The 19361-nt window shown below is 41.9% G+C and overlaps 1 protein-coding gene across 1 annotated transcript in view; it reads left to right on the top strand.

Annotated features, from left to right (window-relative positions):
- The window catches only part of tnfrsf21 (tumor necrosis factor receptor superfamily, member 21), a 194306-nt gene extending 176735 nt beyond the window's left edge, over positions 1-17571 (top strand). The window contains exon 7 of the mRNA XM_024805712.2: positions 15333-17571. Within this exon, the coding sequence (XP_024661480.1) occupies positions 15333-15562 (230 nt within the window). The 3' untranslated portion in view covers positions 15563-17571. The remainder of the gene's footprint in view (positions 1-15332) is intronic.
- Positions 17572-19361: the final 1790 nt, after the last annotated feature.

The following is a 19361-nucleotide window of genomic DNA, read 5'->3' as shown; positions in this document are numbered from 1 at the left end:
GGAGTCTCAATCACTCGCCAAAACGCAGTAATCTGCTGTCACTCAAAAAAACAATGTCCAATCTCTCCCAAAGGTCGCAGGCGTGATGAAACTCGAGCTCGGAAATGTTTGTTATGCCATTTGTACATAATGGTTAGAGCGCCACCTAGTGGAACGACTAACTAATCATGAATGAATGAGTTGAAATGTTAGCTGGTGGTTAAATGCATGAATTCCATCAATGTGACATCAGATCAGAGGTGCTGGTTTTAGGTGTTGGGCGTAGCTCGACGCGATGGGGTGCGAGGGCCCTCAAAACGCTGCTTGCAGCTTTAATTATTAGGGCCCGAGCACCGAGAGTGCGAAGGCCCTATTGTATCTGCTCCGTTTCTTATTATTATTATTATTATTATTATTATTATTATTATTATTATTATTATTATTATTATTATTATTATTATTCAGGCGAAACAAGGGCCTTTTTGAGGGCCTAAACATGCTCAAAAACTCATGAAATTTTGCACACATGCCAGGTCTGGTGAAAAATTTTGTATTTTAATGGTTTTACATATGAGCACTGGGAAATGGCTCTAGAGCGCCACCTATGCCTTGTTAAATGCAGCCCTACGACCACATCGTTTGAGCTACATGTATGAAATTTGGCACACATATGTATCATGCCAAGACGAACAAAAAAGTCTGTGGGCCCATTGACGCAAACCCAACAGGAAGTCCGCCATTTGGAAGAGAAGGTGACATTTTGGCTCTAATTTTGCCATTTCCATGCCTCGAACTTTAACGAACTCCTCCTTGGGATTTGGTCCTATAAGCTTCAAATTTGGACAGTGTCAACTACACCCTTGTGCCATGTTAAATTGCGGAGCTTTTGAGTTTTCACAATAGTATGAGGCCGTGGCGCCATGGCGAATTTTGATGACTCGCCATGAAAATCTTATTGCCTCTCATTTTGTCATACATTTTCTGACCTTGACCAAAGTGAACACATATGATAAGGCTCCACCCCTGAACATATTTCAACTGCCATATTTGACATCAAGGACAGCGCCACCTAGTGGGAACAGGAAATGTCATGTTTTACACTTTGGGGTACAGTATAGTGATGGGTGACATCTGCAGCCTCAAATTTCTCCAGGAAAGCCTTAAGGAGTTGGTCTTGGGTTACAGTGAAAACTTTGAGTTTTCGCAAAAGGGTGTGACCCCAGCAGCATGGCGAACTTTGATGTCACGCCATGAAGAAACAAATTAGTATAACTCAATGAAATCCAGTCTGATCAGTACCAGACTTTACAGGCATGATGTCAGACCCGCCCTGAACAGATTGATGTGCCCATTGTCGGAAATACGGACAGCGCCACCTAGTGGCAACAGGAAATGTCATGGCTTTAATTTTGTTGTACTGATTTTCACAGGTTCATCGTGGCCACCTCAAAAGCGGTGAATATCACCATCAGTCCCTCGTGATGCTTCAGTGCAAAAATTGTGACTTTAAACTGAACGGCGCACCCTGGTGGCAACGCTGTTCACGATGAAAGATGAAGTGGCTTTTGAGGGTCTTGGCAAGTTTATAGAGGCTTGAAATTTGGCACACACCTCCAATGTGACGAAGGCTTTGTTGTTATGTGATCATTTTCATTGAATATCCCAAAATGGCTCCACAGCGCCCCCTACAAAATTTCAAAACCACAGCCCCAGCTCTGTGTTTTATGTATGAATCTGAAACCTGGTAGGCTTATAGGAGATATCAAGATGTACAAAAAAGTCTCTTGGAGCAATATCCCAAATCCAACAGGAAGTCAGCCATTTTAAAATTAATGTGCAATTTTGGCGACATTTTCTCCTCTTTTCAGGCTTCATACTTTGACGAACTCCTCCAAGGGATTTCATCATATTGAACCATTCTCCAGTGTGTGGAATCTAAAGACCTTTGTGATTTTAAATTGCGAAGCTTTTTACGTCCAGGGAAACGGGGTGGTTATGGCGGCACTTAGAGTTTGAATCACTCGCCAAAAAGCAGTAATCTGCTGTCACTCAAAAACACAATATCCAATCTCTCCCAAAGGTCGCAGGCGTGATGAGACTCGAGCTCGGAAATGTTTGTTATGCCATTTGTACATAATGGTTAGAGCGCCACCTAGTGGAACGACTAACTAATCATGAATGAATGAGTTGAAATGTTAGCTGGTGGTTAAATGCATGAATTCCATCAATGTGACATCAGATCGGACGTGCTGGTTTTAGGTGTTGGGCTTGGCTCGACGTGCCGGGGGTGCGAGGGCCCTCATAACGCTGCTTGCAGCTTTAATTATTATTATTATTATTATTCACCCCAAACAAGTGCCTTTTTGAGGGCCTAAATATGCTCAAAAACTCATGAAATTTTGCACTCATGCCAGGTCTGGTGAAAAATTTTGTATTTTAATGGTTTTACATATGAGCACTGGGAAATGGCTCTACAGCGCCACCTATGCCTTGTTAAATGCAGCCCTACGACCACATCGTTTGAGCTACATGTATGAAATTTGGCACACATGTGTATCATGCCAAGACGAACAAAAAAGTCTGTGGGCCCATTGACGCAAACCCAACAGGAAGTCCGCCATTTGGAAGAGAAGGTGACATTTTGGCTCTAATTTTGCCATTTCCATGCCTCGAACTTTAACGAACTCCTCCTTGGGATTTGGTCCTATAAGCTTCAAATTTGGACAGTGTCAACTACACCCTTGTGCCATGTTAAATTGCGGAGCTTTTGAGTTTTCACAATAGTATGAGGCCGTGGCGCCATGGCGAATTTTGATGACTCGCCATGAAAATCTTATTGCCTCTCATTCTGTCATACATGTTCCGATCTGGACCAAAGAGCACACATATGATAAGGCTCCACCCCTGAACATATTTCAACTGCCATATTTGACATCAAGGACAGCGCCACCTAGTGGGAACAGGAAATGTCATGTTTTACACTTTGGGGTACAGTATTGTGATGGGTGACATCTGCAGCCTCAAATTTCTCCAGGAAAGCCTTAAGGAGTTGGTCTTGGGTTACAGTGAAAACTGTGACTTTTCACGAAAGGGTGTGACCCCAGCAGCATGGCGAACTTTGATGTCACGCCATGAAGAAAGAAATTAGTATAACTCAATGAAATCCAGTCTGATCAGTACCAGACTTTACAGGCACAATGTCAGACCCGCCCTGAACAGATTGATATGCCCATTGTCGGAAATACGGACAGCGCCACCTAGTGGCAACAGGAAATGTCATGGCTTTAACTTTGTTGTACTGATTTTCACAGGTTGATCGTGGCCACCTCAAAAGCGGTGAATATCACCATCAGTCCCTCGTGATGCTTCAGTGCAAAAATTGTGACTTTAAACTGAACGGCGCACCCTGGTGGCAACGCGGTTCATCATGAAAGATGAAGTGGCTTTTGAGGGGCTTGGAAAGTTTATAGAGGCTTGAAATTTGGCACACACATCCAAATGGATGAAGGCATTGTTGTTATGTAACCATTTTCCTTGAATAGCGCAAAATGGCTCCACAGCGCCCCCTACAATATTTCAAAACATCAGCCCCTGCTCTGTGTTTCATCTATGAGTCTGACACTTGGTAAGCTTGTGTAAGATATCAAGGTGTACAAAAAAGTCTCTTGGAGCAATATCCCAAATCCAACAGGAAGTCAGCCATTTTAAAATTAATGTGTAATTTTGATGACATTTTCCCCCCTTTTCAGGCCTCATACTTTGACGAACTCCTCCAAGGGATTTCATCATATTGAAGCATTCTTCAGTGTGTGGAATCTAAAGACCTTTGTGATGTTAAATTGCGAAGCTTTTTCCGTTCAGGGAAACGGGGTGGTCATGGCGGCACGTAGAGTTTCAATCACTCGCAAAAAGCAGTAATCTGCTGTCACTAAAAAACACAATGTCCAATCTCTCCCAAAGGTCGCAGGTGTGATGAGACTCGAGCTTGGAAATGTTTGTTATGCTATTTGTCAATAATGGTTAGAGCGCCACCTAGTGGCATGACTATAATCCTGGTTGAATAAGATGAAATGTTAGCTGGTGATTAAAAGCATGAAATCCATCAATGTGACATCACATCGGACGTGCCGGTTTGAGGTGTTGGCAGTGGCTCGACGTGCCGGGGGTGCGAGGGCCCTCATAACGCTGCTTGCAGCTTTAATTAGGGCCCGAGCACCGAGAGTGCGAAGGCCCTATTGTATCTGCTCCGTTTCTTATTATTATTATTATTATTATTATTAGGGCCCGAGCACCGAGAGTGCGAAGGCCCTATTGTATCTGCTCCGTTTCTTATTATTATTATTATTATTATTCAGGCGAAACAAGGGCCTTTTTGAGGGCCTAAACATGCTCAAAAACTCATGAAATTTTGCACACATGCCAGGTCTGGTGAAAAATTTTGTATTTTAATGGTTTTACATATGAGCACTGGGAAATGGCTCTAGAGCGCCACCTATGCCTTGTTAAATGCAGCCCTACGACCACATCGTTTGAGCTACATGTATGAAATTTGGCACACATGTGTATCATGCCAAGACGAACAAAAAAGTCTGTGGGCCCATTGACGCAAACCCAACAGGAAGTCCGCCATTTGGAAGAGAAGGTGACATTTTGGCTCTAATTTTGCCATTTCCATGCCTCGAACTTTTGCGAACTCCTCCTTGGGATTTGGTCGTATAAGCTTCATCTTTGGTCAGTTTCAACTACACCCTTGTGCCATGTTAAATTGCGGAGCTTTTGAGTTTTCACAATACCATGAGGCCGTGGCGCCATGGCGAATTTCGATGACTCGCCATGAAAATCTTATTGCCTCTCATTTTGTCATACATTTTCTGACCTTGACCAAAGTGAACACATATGATAAGGCTCCACCCCTGAACATATTTCAACTGCCATATTTGACACCAGGGACAGCACCACCTAGTGGGAACAGGAAATGTCATGTTTTACACTTTGGGGTACAGTATTGTGATGGGTGACATCTGCAGCCTCAAATTTCTCCAGGAAAGCCTTAAGGAGTTGGTCTTGGGTTACAGTGAAAACTGTGACTTTTCGCAAAAGGGTGTGACCCCAGTGGCATGGCGAACTTTGATGTCACGCCATGAAGAAACAAATTAGTATAACTCAATGAAATCCAGTCTGATCAGTACCAGACTTTACAGGCATGATGTCAGACCCGCCCTAAACAGATTGATGTGCCCATTGTCGGGAATACGGACAGCGCCACCTAGTGGGAACAGGAAATGTCATGGCTTTAATTTTGTTGTACTGATTTTCACAGGTTCATCGTGGCCACCTCAAAAGCGGTGAATATCACCATCAGTCCCTTGTGATGCTTCAGTGCAAAAATTGTGACTTTAAACTGAACGGCGCACCCTGGTGGCAACGCGGTTCACCATGAAAGATGAAGTGGCTTTTGAGGGGCTTGGAAAGTTTAAAAAGTCTTGAAATTTGGCGCACACCTCCAATGTGGTTAAGGCTTTGTTGTTATGTGATCATTTTCATTGAATATCCCAAAATGGCTCCACAGCGCCCCCTACAAAATTTCAAAATCACAGCCCCTGCTCTGTGTTTTATGTATGAGTCTGAAACCTGGTAAGCTTATAGGAGATATCAAGATGTACAAAAAAGTCTTTTGGAGCAATATCCCAAATCCAACAGGAAGTCAGCCATTTTAAAATTAATGTGCAATTTTGGCAACATTTTCCCCTCTTTCCAGGCATCGTTCTTTGCCGAACTCCTCCAAGGGATTTCATCATATTGCACTATTCTTCAGTGTGTGGAATCCAAAGACCTTTGTGTTGTTAAATTGCGAAGCTTTTTACGTTCAGGGAAACGGGGTGGTTATGGCGGCACGTAGACTCTCAATCACTCGCCAAAACGCAGTAATATGCTGTCACTCAAAAACACAATGTCCAATCTCACCCAAAGGTCGCAGGCATAATGAGACTCGAGTTCGGAAATGTTTGTTATGCCATTTGTACATAATGGTTAGAGTGCCACCTAGTGGAACGACTAGCTAATCATGAATGAATGAGTTGAAATGTTAGCTGGTGGTTAAATGCATGAATTCCATCAATGTGACATCGATCGGACGTGCTGGTTTTAGGTGTTGGGCGTGGCTCGACGTGCCGGGGGTGCGAGGGCCCTCATAACGCTGCTTGCAGCTTTAATTATTATTATTAGGGCCCGAGCACTGACAGTGCGAAGGCCCTATTGTAATTGCTCTGTTTATTATTATTATTATTATTATTATTATTATTATTATTTCGGCAAATGAATTGGCCGTTTGAGGGCCTAAACATTCTCGAAAACTCATGAAATTTTGCACACGCGTCAGGTCTCGTGAAAATTTACGTATTTTAATGTTCTCAGACATGGCCAGGGAAAATTAGCTCAGTAGCGCCACCTAGAAAAATGAAAAACGCGAGCCCCCGGTAAGGGTATCACCTACATGTTTGAAAGTCGTTACACCTATATAACGTTCAGAGTTGAACAAAAAAGTCTATTATGGCAATGTCCTAAACCCAACAGGAAGTCCGCCATTTTGGATTGAATGTGACATTTTGGGTCTGATTTTACCGTTTCCATGCCTCGAACTTTAACGAACTCCTCCTTGGGGTTTGATTTCATAACCTTCATATTTGGTCAGTGCCAACTACACCCTTATGCCATGTTAAATTGCGGAGCTTTTGAGTTTTCACAATACCATGAGGCCGTGGCGCCACGGCGAATTTCGATGACTCGCCATGAAAATCTTATTGCCTCTCATTCTGTCATACATTTTCTGACCTTGACCAAAGTGAACACATATGATAAGGCTCCACCCCTGAACATATTTCAACTGCCATATTTTACATCAGGGACAGCACCACCTAGTGGGAACAGGAAATGTCATGTTTTACACTTTGGGGTACAGTATTGTGATGGGTGACATCTGCAGCCTCAAATTTCTCCAGGAAAGCCTTAAGGAGTTGGTCTTGGGGTACAGTGAAAACTGTGACTTTTCGCAAAAGGGTGTGACCCCAGCGGCATGGCGAACTTTGATGTCACGCCATGAAGAAACAAATTAGTATAACTCAATGAAATCCAGTCTGATCAGTACCAGACTTTACAGGCATGATGTCAGACCCACCCTGAACAGATTGATGTGCCCATTGTCGGGAATACGTACAGCGCCACCTAGTGGCAACAGGAAATGTCATGGCTTTAATTCTGTTGTACTGATTTTCACAGGTTCATCGTGGCCACCTCAAAAGCGGTGAATATCAACATCAGTCCCTCGTGATGCTTCAGTGCAAAAATTGTGACTTTAAACTAAACGGCGCACCCTGGTGGCAACGCCATCCACCATGAAAGATGAAGTGGCTTTTGAGGGGCTTGGAAAGTATATAGAGGCTTTAAATTTAGCACACCCCTCCAAATGGATGAAGGCTTTGTTGTCATGTGATCATTTTCATTGAATAGCGCGAAATGGCTCCACAGCGCCCCCTACAAAATTTCAAAACCACAGCCCCAGCTCTGTGTTTTATGTATGAGTCTGAAACCTGGTAAGCTTATAGGAGATATCAAGATGTACAAAAAAGTCTCTTGGAGCAATATCCCAAATCCAACAGGAAGTCAGCCATTTTAAAAATGAATGTGCAATTTTGGCAACATTTTCCCCTCTTTCCAGGCACCGTTCTTTGACGAACTCCTCCAAGGGATTTCATCAGATTGAACCAATCTCCAGTGTGTGGAATCTAAAGACCTTTGTGATGTTAAATTGCGAAGCTTTTTACGTTCAGGGAAACGGGGTTGTCATGGCGGCACGTGGAGTTTCAATCACTCGCCAAAAAGCAGTAATCTGCTGTCACTCAAAATCAAAATGTCCAAACTCTCCCAAAGGTCTCCCAAAAGTTGCAGGCGTGATGAGACTCGAGCTCGGAAATGTTTGTTATGCCATTTGTCAGTAATGGTTAGAGCGCCACCTAGTGGGACGACTATAATGATGATTGAATGAGATGAAATGTTAGCTGGTGGTTAAATGCATGAATTCCATCAATGTGACATCAGATCGGAGGTGCTGGTTTTAGGTGTTGGGCGTGGCTCGACGCGATGGGGTGCGAGGGCCCTCATAACGCTGCTTGCAGCTTTAATTATTATTATTATTATTATTATTCACCCCAAACAAGGGCCTTTTTGAGGGCCTAAACATGCTCAAAAACTCATGAAATTTTGCACACATGCCAGGTCTGGTGAAAAATTTTGTATTTTAATGGTTTTACATATGAGCACTGGGAAATGGCTCTAGAGCGCCACCTATGCCTTGTTAAATGCAGCCCTACGACCACATCGTTTGAGCTACATGTATGAAATTTGGCACACATATGTATCATGCCAAGACGAACAAAAAAGTCTGTGGGCCCATTGACGCAAACCCAACAGGAAGTCCGCCATTTGGAAGAGAAGGTGACATTTTGGCTCAAATTTTGCCATTTCCATGCCTCGAACTTTTGCGAACTCCTCCTTGGGGTTTGATTTCATAACCTTCATATTTGGTCAGTGTCAACTACACCCTTGTGCCATGTTAAATTGCGGAGCTTTTGAGTTTTCACAATACTATGAGGCCGTGGCGCCATGGCGAATTTCGATGACTCGCCATGAAAATCTTATTGCCTCTCATTTTGTCATACATTTTCTGACCTTGACCAAAGTGAACACATATGATAAGGCTCCACCCCTGAACATATTTCAACTGCCATATTTGACACCAGGTACAGCGCCACCTAGTGGGAACAGGAAATGTCATGTTTTACACTTTGGGGTACAGTATTGTGATGGGTGACATCTGCAGCCTCAAATTTCTCCAGGAAAGCCTTAAGGAGTTGGTCTTGGGTTACAGTGAAAACTGTGACTTTTCACGAAAGGGTGTGACCCCAGCAGCATGGCGAACTTTGATGTCACGCCATGAAGAAACAAATTAGTATAACTCAATGAAATCCAGTCTGATCAGTACCAGACTTTACAGGCATGATGTCAGACCCGCCCTGAACAGATTGATGTGCCCATTGTCGGAAATACGGACAGCGCCACCTAGTGGCAACAGGAAATGTCATGGCTTTAATTTTGTTGTACTGATTTTCACAGGTTCATCGTGGCCACCTCAAAAGCGGTGAATATCAACATCAGTCCCTCGTGATGCTTCAGTGCAAAAATTGTGACTTTAAACTGAACGGCGCACCCTGGTGGTAACGCGGTTCACCATGAAAGATGAAGTGGCTTTTGAGGGGCTTGGAAAGTTTATAGAGGCTTGAAATTTGGCACACACCTCCAAATGGATGAACGCTTTGTTGTCATGTGATCATTTTCATTGAATAGCGCAAAATGGCTCCACAGCGCCCCCTACAATATTTCAAAACATCAGCCCCTGCTCTGTGTTTCATCTATGAGTCTGACACTTGGTAAGCTTGTGTAAGATATCAAGATGTACAAAAAAGTCTCTTGGAGCAATATCCCAAATCCAACAGGAAGTCAGCCATTTTAAAATTAATGTGTAATTTTGATGACATTTTCCCCCCTTTTCAGGCCTCATACTTTGACGAACTCCTCCAAGGGATTTCATCATATTGAAGCATTCTTCAGGGTGTAGAATCTAAAGACCTTTGTGATGTTAAATTGCGAAGCTTTTTCCGTTCAGGGAAACGGGGTGGTCATGGCGGCACGTAGAGTTTCAATCACTCGCAAAAAGCAGTAATCTGCTGTCACTAAAAAACACAATGTCCAATCTCTCCCAAAGGTCGCAGGTGTGATGAGACTCGAGCTTGGAAATGTTTGTTATGCTATTTGTCAATAATGGTTAGAGCGCCACCTAGTGGCATGACTATAATCCTGGTTGAATAAGATGAAATGTTAGCTGGTGATTAAAAGCATGAAATCCATCAATGTGACATCACATCGGACGTGCCGGTTTGAGGTGTTGGCAGTGGCTCGACGTGCCGGGGGTGCGAGGGCCCTCATAACGCTGCTTGCAGCTTTAATTAGGGCCCGAGCACCGAGAGTGCGAAGGCCCTATTGTATCTGCTCCGTTTCTTATTATTATTATTATTATTATTATTATTATTATTATTATTATTATTATTATTATTATGCACCCCAAACAAGGGCCTTTTTGAGGGCCTAAACATGCTCAAAAACTCATGAAATTTTGCACACATGCCAGGTCTGGTGAAAAATTTTGTATTTTAATGGTTTTACATATGAGCACTGGGAAATGGCTCTAGAGCGCCACCTATGCCTTGTTAAATGCAGCCCTACGACCACATCGTTTGAGCTACATGTATGAAATTTGGCACACATGTGTATCATGCCAAGACGAACAAAAAAGTCTGTGGGCCCATTGACGCAAACCCAACAGGAAGTCCGCCATTTGGAAGAGAAGGTGACAATTTGGCTCTAATTTTGCCATTTCCATGCCTCGAACTTTAACGAACTCCTCCTTGGGGTTTCATTTCATAAGCTTCAAATTTGGACAGTGTCAACTACACCCTTGTGCCATGTTAAATTGCGGAGCTTTTGAGTTTTCACAATACTATGAGGCCGTGGCGCCATGGCGAATTTCGATGACTCGCCATGAAAATCTTATTGCCTCTCATTTTGTCATACATTTTCTGACCTTGACCAAAGTGAACACATATGATAAGGCTCCACCCCTGAACATATTTCAACTGCCATATTTGACATCAAGGACAGCGCCACCTAGTGGGAACAGGAAATGTCATGTTTTACACTTTGGGGTACAGCATAGTGATGGGTGACATCTGCAGCCTCAAATTTCTCCAGGAAAGCCTTAAGGAGTTGGTCTTGGGTTACAGTGAAAACTGTGACTTTTCGCCAAAGGGTGTGACCCCAGCGGCATGGCGAACTTTGATGTCACGCCATGAAGAAACAAATGAGTATAACTCAATGAAATCCAGTCTGATCAGTACCAGACTTTACAGGCATGATGTCAGACCCGCCCTGAACAGATTGATGTGCCCATTGTCGGAAATACGGACAGCGCCACCTAGTGGCAACAGGAAATGTCATGGCTTTAATTTTGTTGTACTGATTTTCACAGGTTCATCGTGGCCACCTCAAAAGCGGTGAATATCCCCATCAGTCCCTCGTGATGCTTCAGTGCAAAAATTGTGACTTTAAACTGAACGGCGCACCCTGGTGGCAACGCGGTTCACCATGAAAGATGAAGTGGCTTTTGAGGGGCTTGGAAAGTTTATAGAGGCTTGAAATTTGGCACACACCTCCAAATGGATGAAGGCTTTGTTGTCATGTGATCATTTTCCTTGAATAGCGCAAAATGGCTCCACAGCGCCCCCTACAATATTTCAAAACATCAGCCCCTGCTCTGTGTTTCATCTATGAGTCTGACACTTGGTAAGCTTGTGTAAGATATCAAGATGTACAAAAAAGTCTCTTGGAGCAATATCCCAAATCCAACAGGAAGTCAGCCATTTTAAAATTAATGTGTAATTTTGATGACATTTTCCCCCCTTTTCAGGCCTCATACTTTGACGAACTCCTCCAAGGGATTTCATCATATTGAAGCATTCTTCAGTGTGTAGAATCTAAAGACCTTTGTGATGTTAAATTGCGAAGCTTTTTCCGTTCAGGGAAACGGGGTGGTCATGGCGGCACGTAGAGTTTCAATCACTCGCAAAAAGCAGTAATCTGCTGTCACTAAAAAAAACAATGTCCAATCTCTTCCAAAGCTCATAGGCGTGATGAGACTCCAGCTCGGAAGTGTTTGTTATGCCATTTGTACATAATGGTTAGAGCGCCACCTAGTGGAATGACTAACTAATGATGAATGAATGAGTTGAAATGTTAGCTGGTGGTTAAATGCATGAATTCCATCAATGTGACATCAGATCGGACGTGCTGGTTTTAGGTGTTGGGCGTGGCTCGACGCGCCGGGGTGCGAGGGCCCTCATAACGCTGCTTGCAGCTTTAATTATTATTATTATTATTCCGGCAAATGAATCGGCCTTTTGAGGGCCTAAACATGCTCGAAAACTCATGAAATTTTGCACACGCGTCAGGTCTGGTGAAAATTTACGTATTTTAATGTTCTCAGACATGGCCAGGGAAAATTAGCTCAGTAGCGCCACCTAGAAAAATGAAAAACGCGAGCCCCCGGTATGGGTATGACCTACATGTTTGAAAGTCGGTACACCTATAAAACGTTCAGAGTCGAACAAAAAAGTCTATTATGGCAATGTCCTAAACCCAACAGGAAGTCCGCCATTTTGGATTGAAGGTGACATTTTGGCTCTGATTTTACCGTTTCCATGCCTTGTACTTTAACGAACTCCTCCTTGGGATTTGGTCCTATAAACTTCAAATTTGGACAGTGTCAACTACACCCTTGTGCCATGTTAAATTGCGGAGCTTTTGAGTTTTCACAATACTATGAGGCCGTGGCGCCATGGCGAATTTCGATGACTCGCCATGAAAATCTTATTGCCTCTCATTCTGTCATACATGTTCCGATCTGGACCAAACAGCACACATATGATAAGGCTCCACCCCTGAACATATTTCAACTGCCATATTTGACATCAAGGACAGCGCCACCTAGTGGGAACAGGAAATGTCATGTTTTACACTTTGGGGTACAGTATAGTGATGGGTGACATCTGCAGCCTCAAATTTCTCCAGGAAAGCCTTAAGGAGTTGGTCTTGGGTTACAGTGAAAACTGTGACTTTTCGCAAAAGGGTGTGACCCCAGCAGCATGGCGAACTTTGATGTCACGCCATGAAGAAACAAATTAGTATAACTCAATGAAATCCAGTCTGATCAGTACCAGACTTTACAGGCATGATGTCAGACCCGCCCTGAACAGATTGATGTGCCCATTGTCGGAAATACGGACAGCGCCACCTAGTGGCAACAGGAAATGTCATGGCTTTAATTTTGTTGTACTGATTTTCACAGGTTCATCTTGGCCACCTCAAAAGCGGTGAATATCACCATCAGTCCCTCGTGATGCTTCAGTGCAAAAATTGTGAGTTTAAACTGAACGTCGCACCCTGGTGGCAACGCTGTTCAACATGAAAGATGAAGTGGCTTTTGAGGGTCTTGGCAAGTTTATAGAGGCTTGAAATTTGGCACACACCTCCAAATGGATGAAGGCTTTGTTGGCATGTGATCATTTTCATTGAATAGCGCGAAATTGCTCCACAGCGCCCCCTACAAAATTTCAAAACCACAGCCCCTGCTCTGTGTTCTATGTATGATTCTGAAACCTGGTAAGCTTTTAGGAGATATCAAGATGTACAAAAAAGTCTCTTGGTGCAATATCCCAAATCCAACAGGAAGTCAGCCATTTTAAAATTAATGTGTAATTTTGGCGACATTTTCCCCTCTTTTCAGGCACCGTACTTTGACGTACTTCTCCAAGGGATTTCATCAGATTGGACCGATCTGAAATTTGTGGAATCTAAAGACCTTTGTGATGTTAAATTGCGAAGCTTTTTACGTTCAGGGAAACGGGGTGGTTATGGCGGCACTTAGAGTTTGAATCACTCGCCAAAACGCAGTAATCTGCTGTCACTCAAAAACACAATATCCAATCTCTCCCAAAGGTCGCAGGCGTGATGAGACTCGAGCTCGGAAATGTTTGTTATGCCATTTGTACATAATGGTTAGAGCGCCACCTAGTGGAACGACTAACTAATCATGAATGAATGAGTTGAAATGTTAGCTGGTGGTTAAATGCATGAATTCCATCAATGTGACATCAGATCGGAGGTGCTGGTTTTAGGTGTTGGGCGTGGCTCGACGCGCCGGGGGTGCTCGGGCCCTCATAACGCTGCTTGCAGCTTTAATTATTATTATTATTATTATTTCGGCAAATGAATTGGCCGTTTGAGGGCCTAAACATGCTCGAAAACTCATGAAATTTTGCACACGCGTCAGGTCTGGTGAAAATTTACGTATTTTAATGTTCTCAGACATGGCCAGGGAAAATTAGCTCAGTAGCGCCACCTAGAAAAATGAAAAACGCGAGCCCCCGGTATGGGTATGACCTACATGTTTGAAAGTCGGTACACCTATATAATGTTCAGAGTCGAACAAAAAAGTCTATTATGGCAATGTCCTAAACCCAACAGGAAGTCCGCCATTTTGGATTGAAGGTGACATTTTGGCTCTGATTTTACCATTTCCATGCCTCGAACTTTGACGAACTCCTCCTTGGGGTTTGATTTCATAACCTTCATATTTGGTCAGTGCCAACTACACACCTGGGCCATGTTAAATTGCGGAACTTTTGAGTTTTCACAATACGGTGAGGCCGTGGCGCCATGGCGAATTTCGATGACTCGCCATGAAAATCTTATTGCCTCTCATTTTGTCATAGATTTTCTGACCTTGACCAAAGTGAACACATATGATAAGGCTCCACCCCTGAACATATTTCAACTGCCATATTTGACATCAGGGACAGCGCCACCTAGTGGGAACAGGAAATGTCATGTTTTACACTTTGGGGTACAGTATAGTGAGCGTTTTGTTGTGTGTGTCAGAACAATGAGGCAACTGCTAAATGTTACAGGTGTTACAGGAGTGATACATCTCCTGTTGTCAGGCCTACAGGTATCAGGCTGTTGTTCTCCTTTATCTCATAGTGGACAGAAATTATTATTATTTGATGCAGAACACTTGATTGTTATGTAAATAGTTTGAAATGCTTATTTAAAAAAACATCTTGGCTGCATTATTCGGTAAATAATGGGCAATCGGCAAAAAACTTTTTTTTTTTGTTTGCATAACTCAGTAACTTTTTTGAAGAAGTAACTATATAATTAATTGCCCAACATTGGTCATTATATACTGTATTTTACAGACAGAGACTTACAGGACTCTCTGCCAGACCACAGACTCATACTCATAATACAAGTCAGAGCTTTATTTAAAAAAGAAAAAAGAAAGGCAGTTGTTTCCAAAATTGGAGTTCAAGTTATTTTTACTTCCAATAGTGTTAACATACTAAACGGGTCATGAACAAGATTGTTTTTTAATTTTCATTTTAAGTGGGCTAAATCGGTTAATTAAAAGTAGTCTAACATGTAAAATGTAAATGCTGTAATTTGAGTATTTTAATAAACCATGTAACTTGGATGGATTCGATGCTGGCGTGACCACAGTGCACACGTCTGCTGTTGCTCACAGTGGTCCAAGGGATCGCTCAGGGAGTTTGTGTGTTCGCTCAGACACATGAAAAATTAGAGGGAACATTGCTTAGGGTAATCTTTGTCTCTTTTTTGTCTTTCAGAGAAGAAAGACACAGTGCTCCGACAGGTGCGTCTGGACCCATGTGACCTGCAGCCCATCTTTGACGACATGCTGCACATCCTCAACCCAGAGGAGTTGCATATCATCGAACAGATCCCAGCCGCTGAGGACAAACTGGACAGGCTCTTTGAGATTGCAGGAGTGAAGAGTCAGGAGGCCAGCCAGAAGCTGCTGGACTCTGTGTACAGCCATCTCCCTGACCTCTTGTAGCAGAGGAAAGATCAGGAAACAGCACAGACTGGAGTTGGCACAAGAATAAAAAGAAGTACGAGGGATGAATACAATGTTGTGTTCCAGTTAAGTCTTGGGTGGCATTTCATCTAAAAAGCTGTCATCATGCCACTTCATTTGAACATGGTCTGTGTCTGCTACCTCCAGTGACTCTTTAAAATCTTTACTTTATTCCTTTTCTTGTTCTTCTAATACACACAAGTACAAAAAATAATTTCCCCCAGGGATCAATAAAGTATTCTGATTCTGATTCCTTTAAAACAACCCAGCCTATACCACGATGAACTCAATCTAACAGAGAGAATGGCTCAACAGCCTAACAGCCTCCTAATTTAGAGGAATACTGGGTTGAAAAGTAGCGTAGACGTAAATGGACTCCATAGAAAATCACACGTAGCACTTTCTTTATCTGAAATGGTCTTCATGCCTTCATGTCTGGTGGTGGTGGTGGTGGGGGGGGTTGTAGTTTGTCCCTGTTGTTCAGGCTTCTCATGCCTTTAACATGGATCAAGTGTTACACGCTACATTTAGCAATGAACATGGTAAAGGTAAATAAGCTATAACTTCAAATGATGCTGGTATTATTCTTTAATTTTAGGGTTCTTGTAAAGAATATTTTTGCCCAGGTGTAGGTTTAACTGTAAGTCATGTGCCTGAACTTTCCAAAGCTTTGTTCCTCCCTCCCTCTTACTGTAACCACCAGCAGGGAGCAGCATTACTTAGATGGTTGTCCTGCTTTTCTGCAACCAAAACCATAGCTCAAAAAATGACCTTCTAAACTTTGTCTAATGTTCTGATATATGGTTCTGCAAAAACTCTTTTTGAGAAAAAAAAAAAAAGCTGAACTAAACGGGAAGCTTAACTGCGTTGACCGGCCGCAGTCTGCTTCTCTGGAACTGAAACCATGTCTGCAAAGGTTCAGCCACCTTTGAATTCATGGGCAGGAAAAATACTTGGACTAGTACACTCATGCAGACCTCAACTAGCTACCCCTAGTTGCCTCAACAAATGTAGTGTTGATAAAGTGTTCTTGATACATTCTGGAGTTCATGTCAGTGTGGTTTTCAATCAGACAGAGTTGCCTGAGTGTTTCACTGCTAGAGTAAAAATGATAAAATACAACAGATTTTTTTTTCTTTTTCATGCGGTAGTATTTTGCTACCTGTATCATTTAGTTGATGAGAAAATGTCATAATGATGCACTAATCCTATTTTCCATTAAGAGAGAGATGTTGTACTTTATTTGTCTTTAATGTTTTATAACTAACATTTGATTTTATTGGTTATTATATTTGTGTCACAATGTTTCCATTTTTCTTTCACCAGCATTCAGACAGATGTGCTCACCAGGATGTAGCGTATACATACTCCATAATCTACTTGAAGTCTGTCTAGTTGGCTCTTTTACATGATGTAACAGAAAAAAAATGCAATTTCTGTTCCCTCAACGTTCCACTCAACAAAACACATCAACATTTGGTGCACGCCTGATCTCTCACTGGCTGGCATTACTAGGGCAGAGATATGCGAATCCAGGGTAAAGATGAAAAATACTGACTGAATGAAAAAGACTTAAGGTTGTGTTCTAGGACTCTGTGAGCTTTCTCAACATCTGAACATCCACCATATCACTGGTGATGCAAGGCCATGGCTTGGTTTTATTTTATTCACATGCTAAATTGACATATTTGCAGAAACTACTGGATTTTATTTTAGAAATTAATTTGAATACATTTTTTAAAGCTTTGCCATACATGTGCTGCAAGTAGGTACTGTAAAACATGGTAAGTGGTGCATGTTAATCAAACCCAAATCCTAGACGTGCCCATTGCCCTTATCCTAGATAACTGTACGATGTGAGCTTTTTATTTTCTGATGCACATGCAGATTGAGTGGCTGATCATCAAATTTCACACATGTAACCAGTAAGTTTATTACTATGTAACTGCTTAAAATCCACAAATTAAAGCTAAAAGATTTGTCATAAATTTACATGTAATTGTGTCCATTTAAATGACTAGGTGTTGTGTAAATTTCAGTGTTTACATTATATTGCAGGACTGCTGCTTAAAGTGGAACATTATCAGTATGAGACAAACACAACTTTACTTGTTGTGTTTGTCGGGGAGAAAACTTGAGAAACAGTACAGAACTTGAGAGTCACTCTGCTACCGATGAAAGATTTATATACATTTATCAAGCTGAGTGCATTTTTTACTGTACAGGAAACACAGCATGACATTGACTGACAATGGCCTACAGCAAATTAGAATGCAGAACACAATGCTCTGTAAGAAAAAAAATAATAAGAAGGCAAAATTCACCAAAAAAAAGGTCGCGAAACAGCGAGACCACCAAAGGTGAACGGCGTGGCGAGGGGCTACTGTAAACAGTTTCTGTACAACTTCATACAGATAGCTGTAACTATTGAAAGAAAACTCAGAAAATCACATTGATGTCTTAATCTTATAGTATTAAACATCCCCATGTTGTGCAAAAAGGTTTTGCAGCTGTTTGAGCTAAGATTATTGAAATATTCAGAAACTGAAAAACTATACTTTGTTCAGAACTCCATTCAAATGAATGCAACTGTCTTGGCGAAATAAAGCGTTTTTTTACAACTTCATGAAGCTAGCTATAACTTTTGATAGAAGACTAACATACACATATTTATGGCTTTATCTTATAGAATTCAATATCCCCGTGTTTAGCAAACAGGTTTTAAAGCTGTTTGAGCTAAGATTTTCAAGTTATTCAGAAGATGAAAACCTATACTTTGTTTCGGGCGAGTTCCCCATTCAAATGCATGTAACAGTGAGAAATACACTGTCTTTACGACATTAAGCGTTTTTGTACAACTTCAGCTGTAACTTTTGATAGAAGACTCAGACACACATATTTATGGCTTTATCTTATACAATTCAATATCCCCGTGTCTGGGAAATAGGTTTTGCAGCTGTTTGAGCTATAGTATAGGTTTTCATTATTCACATAAGTGTTAGAAAATCAGCAGTGCTGATTTTCTAACACTGGAATATTTCTAACATTTTGAGTTATTTTCCAGTGTTAGAAAATCAGCACTGCTCAGTGTTAGCCATTGTTAATCTTCAAAACTGACTAGGTTACTTTTAAACATATAACACTGTCAAAAGTGTTCATTTAACACTCAACAGTGTTGTATTTAACACTCAGAAGTGTGGACCCATATAGACACTCTCCAGTGTTAATTTAACACTGGAGATTTTGCTGTGTAGAAGTTTTAACATGGCACACATTTAGTAACATGAGAAGAAACTTATTATGTGCTAAGACAACAGGGTTATGCTGTATTTTGTGTGTGATTGGATGAATGTTTGAGATTAAAGTGGCTGTTGATTTGTCTTTTGTTACTAAGTTCAGCCTGCCAATTGGGTTGTTACGATTTATCCCTCTGGCATGAAGAACACGTGTCATGACTTAAACAAGGCCTTTCTTTCCTTTGCTTTCCTTTATTTTCTGTCTTTTATTTTGTTACTTTCATGGTGCACTGAAAGTTTTGTTTGATGATCTTTGTTTGAATGCGACGATAATTTCCACAATCAGCAAAAGAAGGAATCACTGAGTGAATGAGTAAGAATTTTTAAATAAATGGGGAACTGACTGACTGATTTAACACCATTGTGTGAAGTTAACCCCCACCTGACAAAGGTGTGGCTGTATCTCTGTGTGTGTCTCTGTTGCAGGAGCAGAAGGAGACCACAGGAGGAAACTTGGGTCACATGACTATGTGAACTCGGAA

Source organism: Maylandia zebra, linkage group LG15, assembly GCF_041146795.1.
Source record: "Maylandia zebra isolate NMK-2024a linkage group LG15, Mzebra_GT3a, whole genome shotgun sequence".
NCBI lineage: Eukaryota > Metazoa > Chordata > Actinopteri > Cichliformes > Cichlidae > Maylandia > Maylandia zebra.
This window is presented reverse-complemented; position numbering and strand designations above follow the sequence as displayed.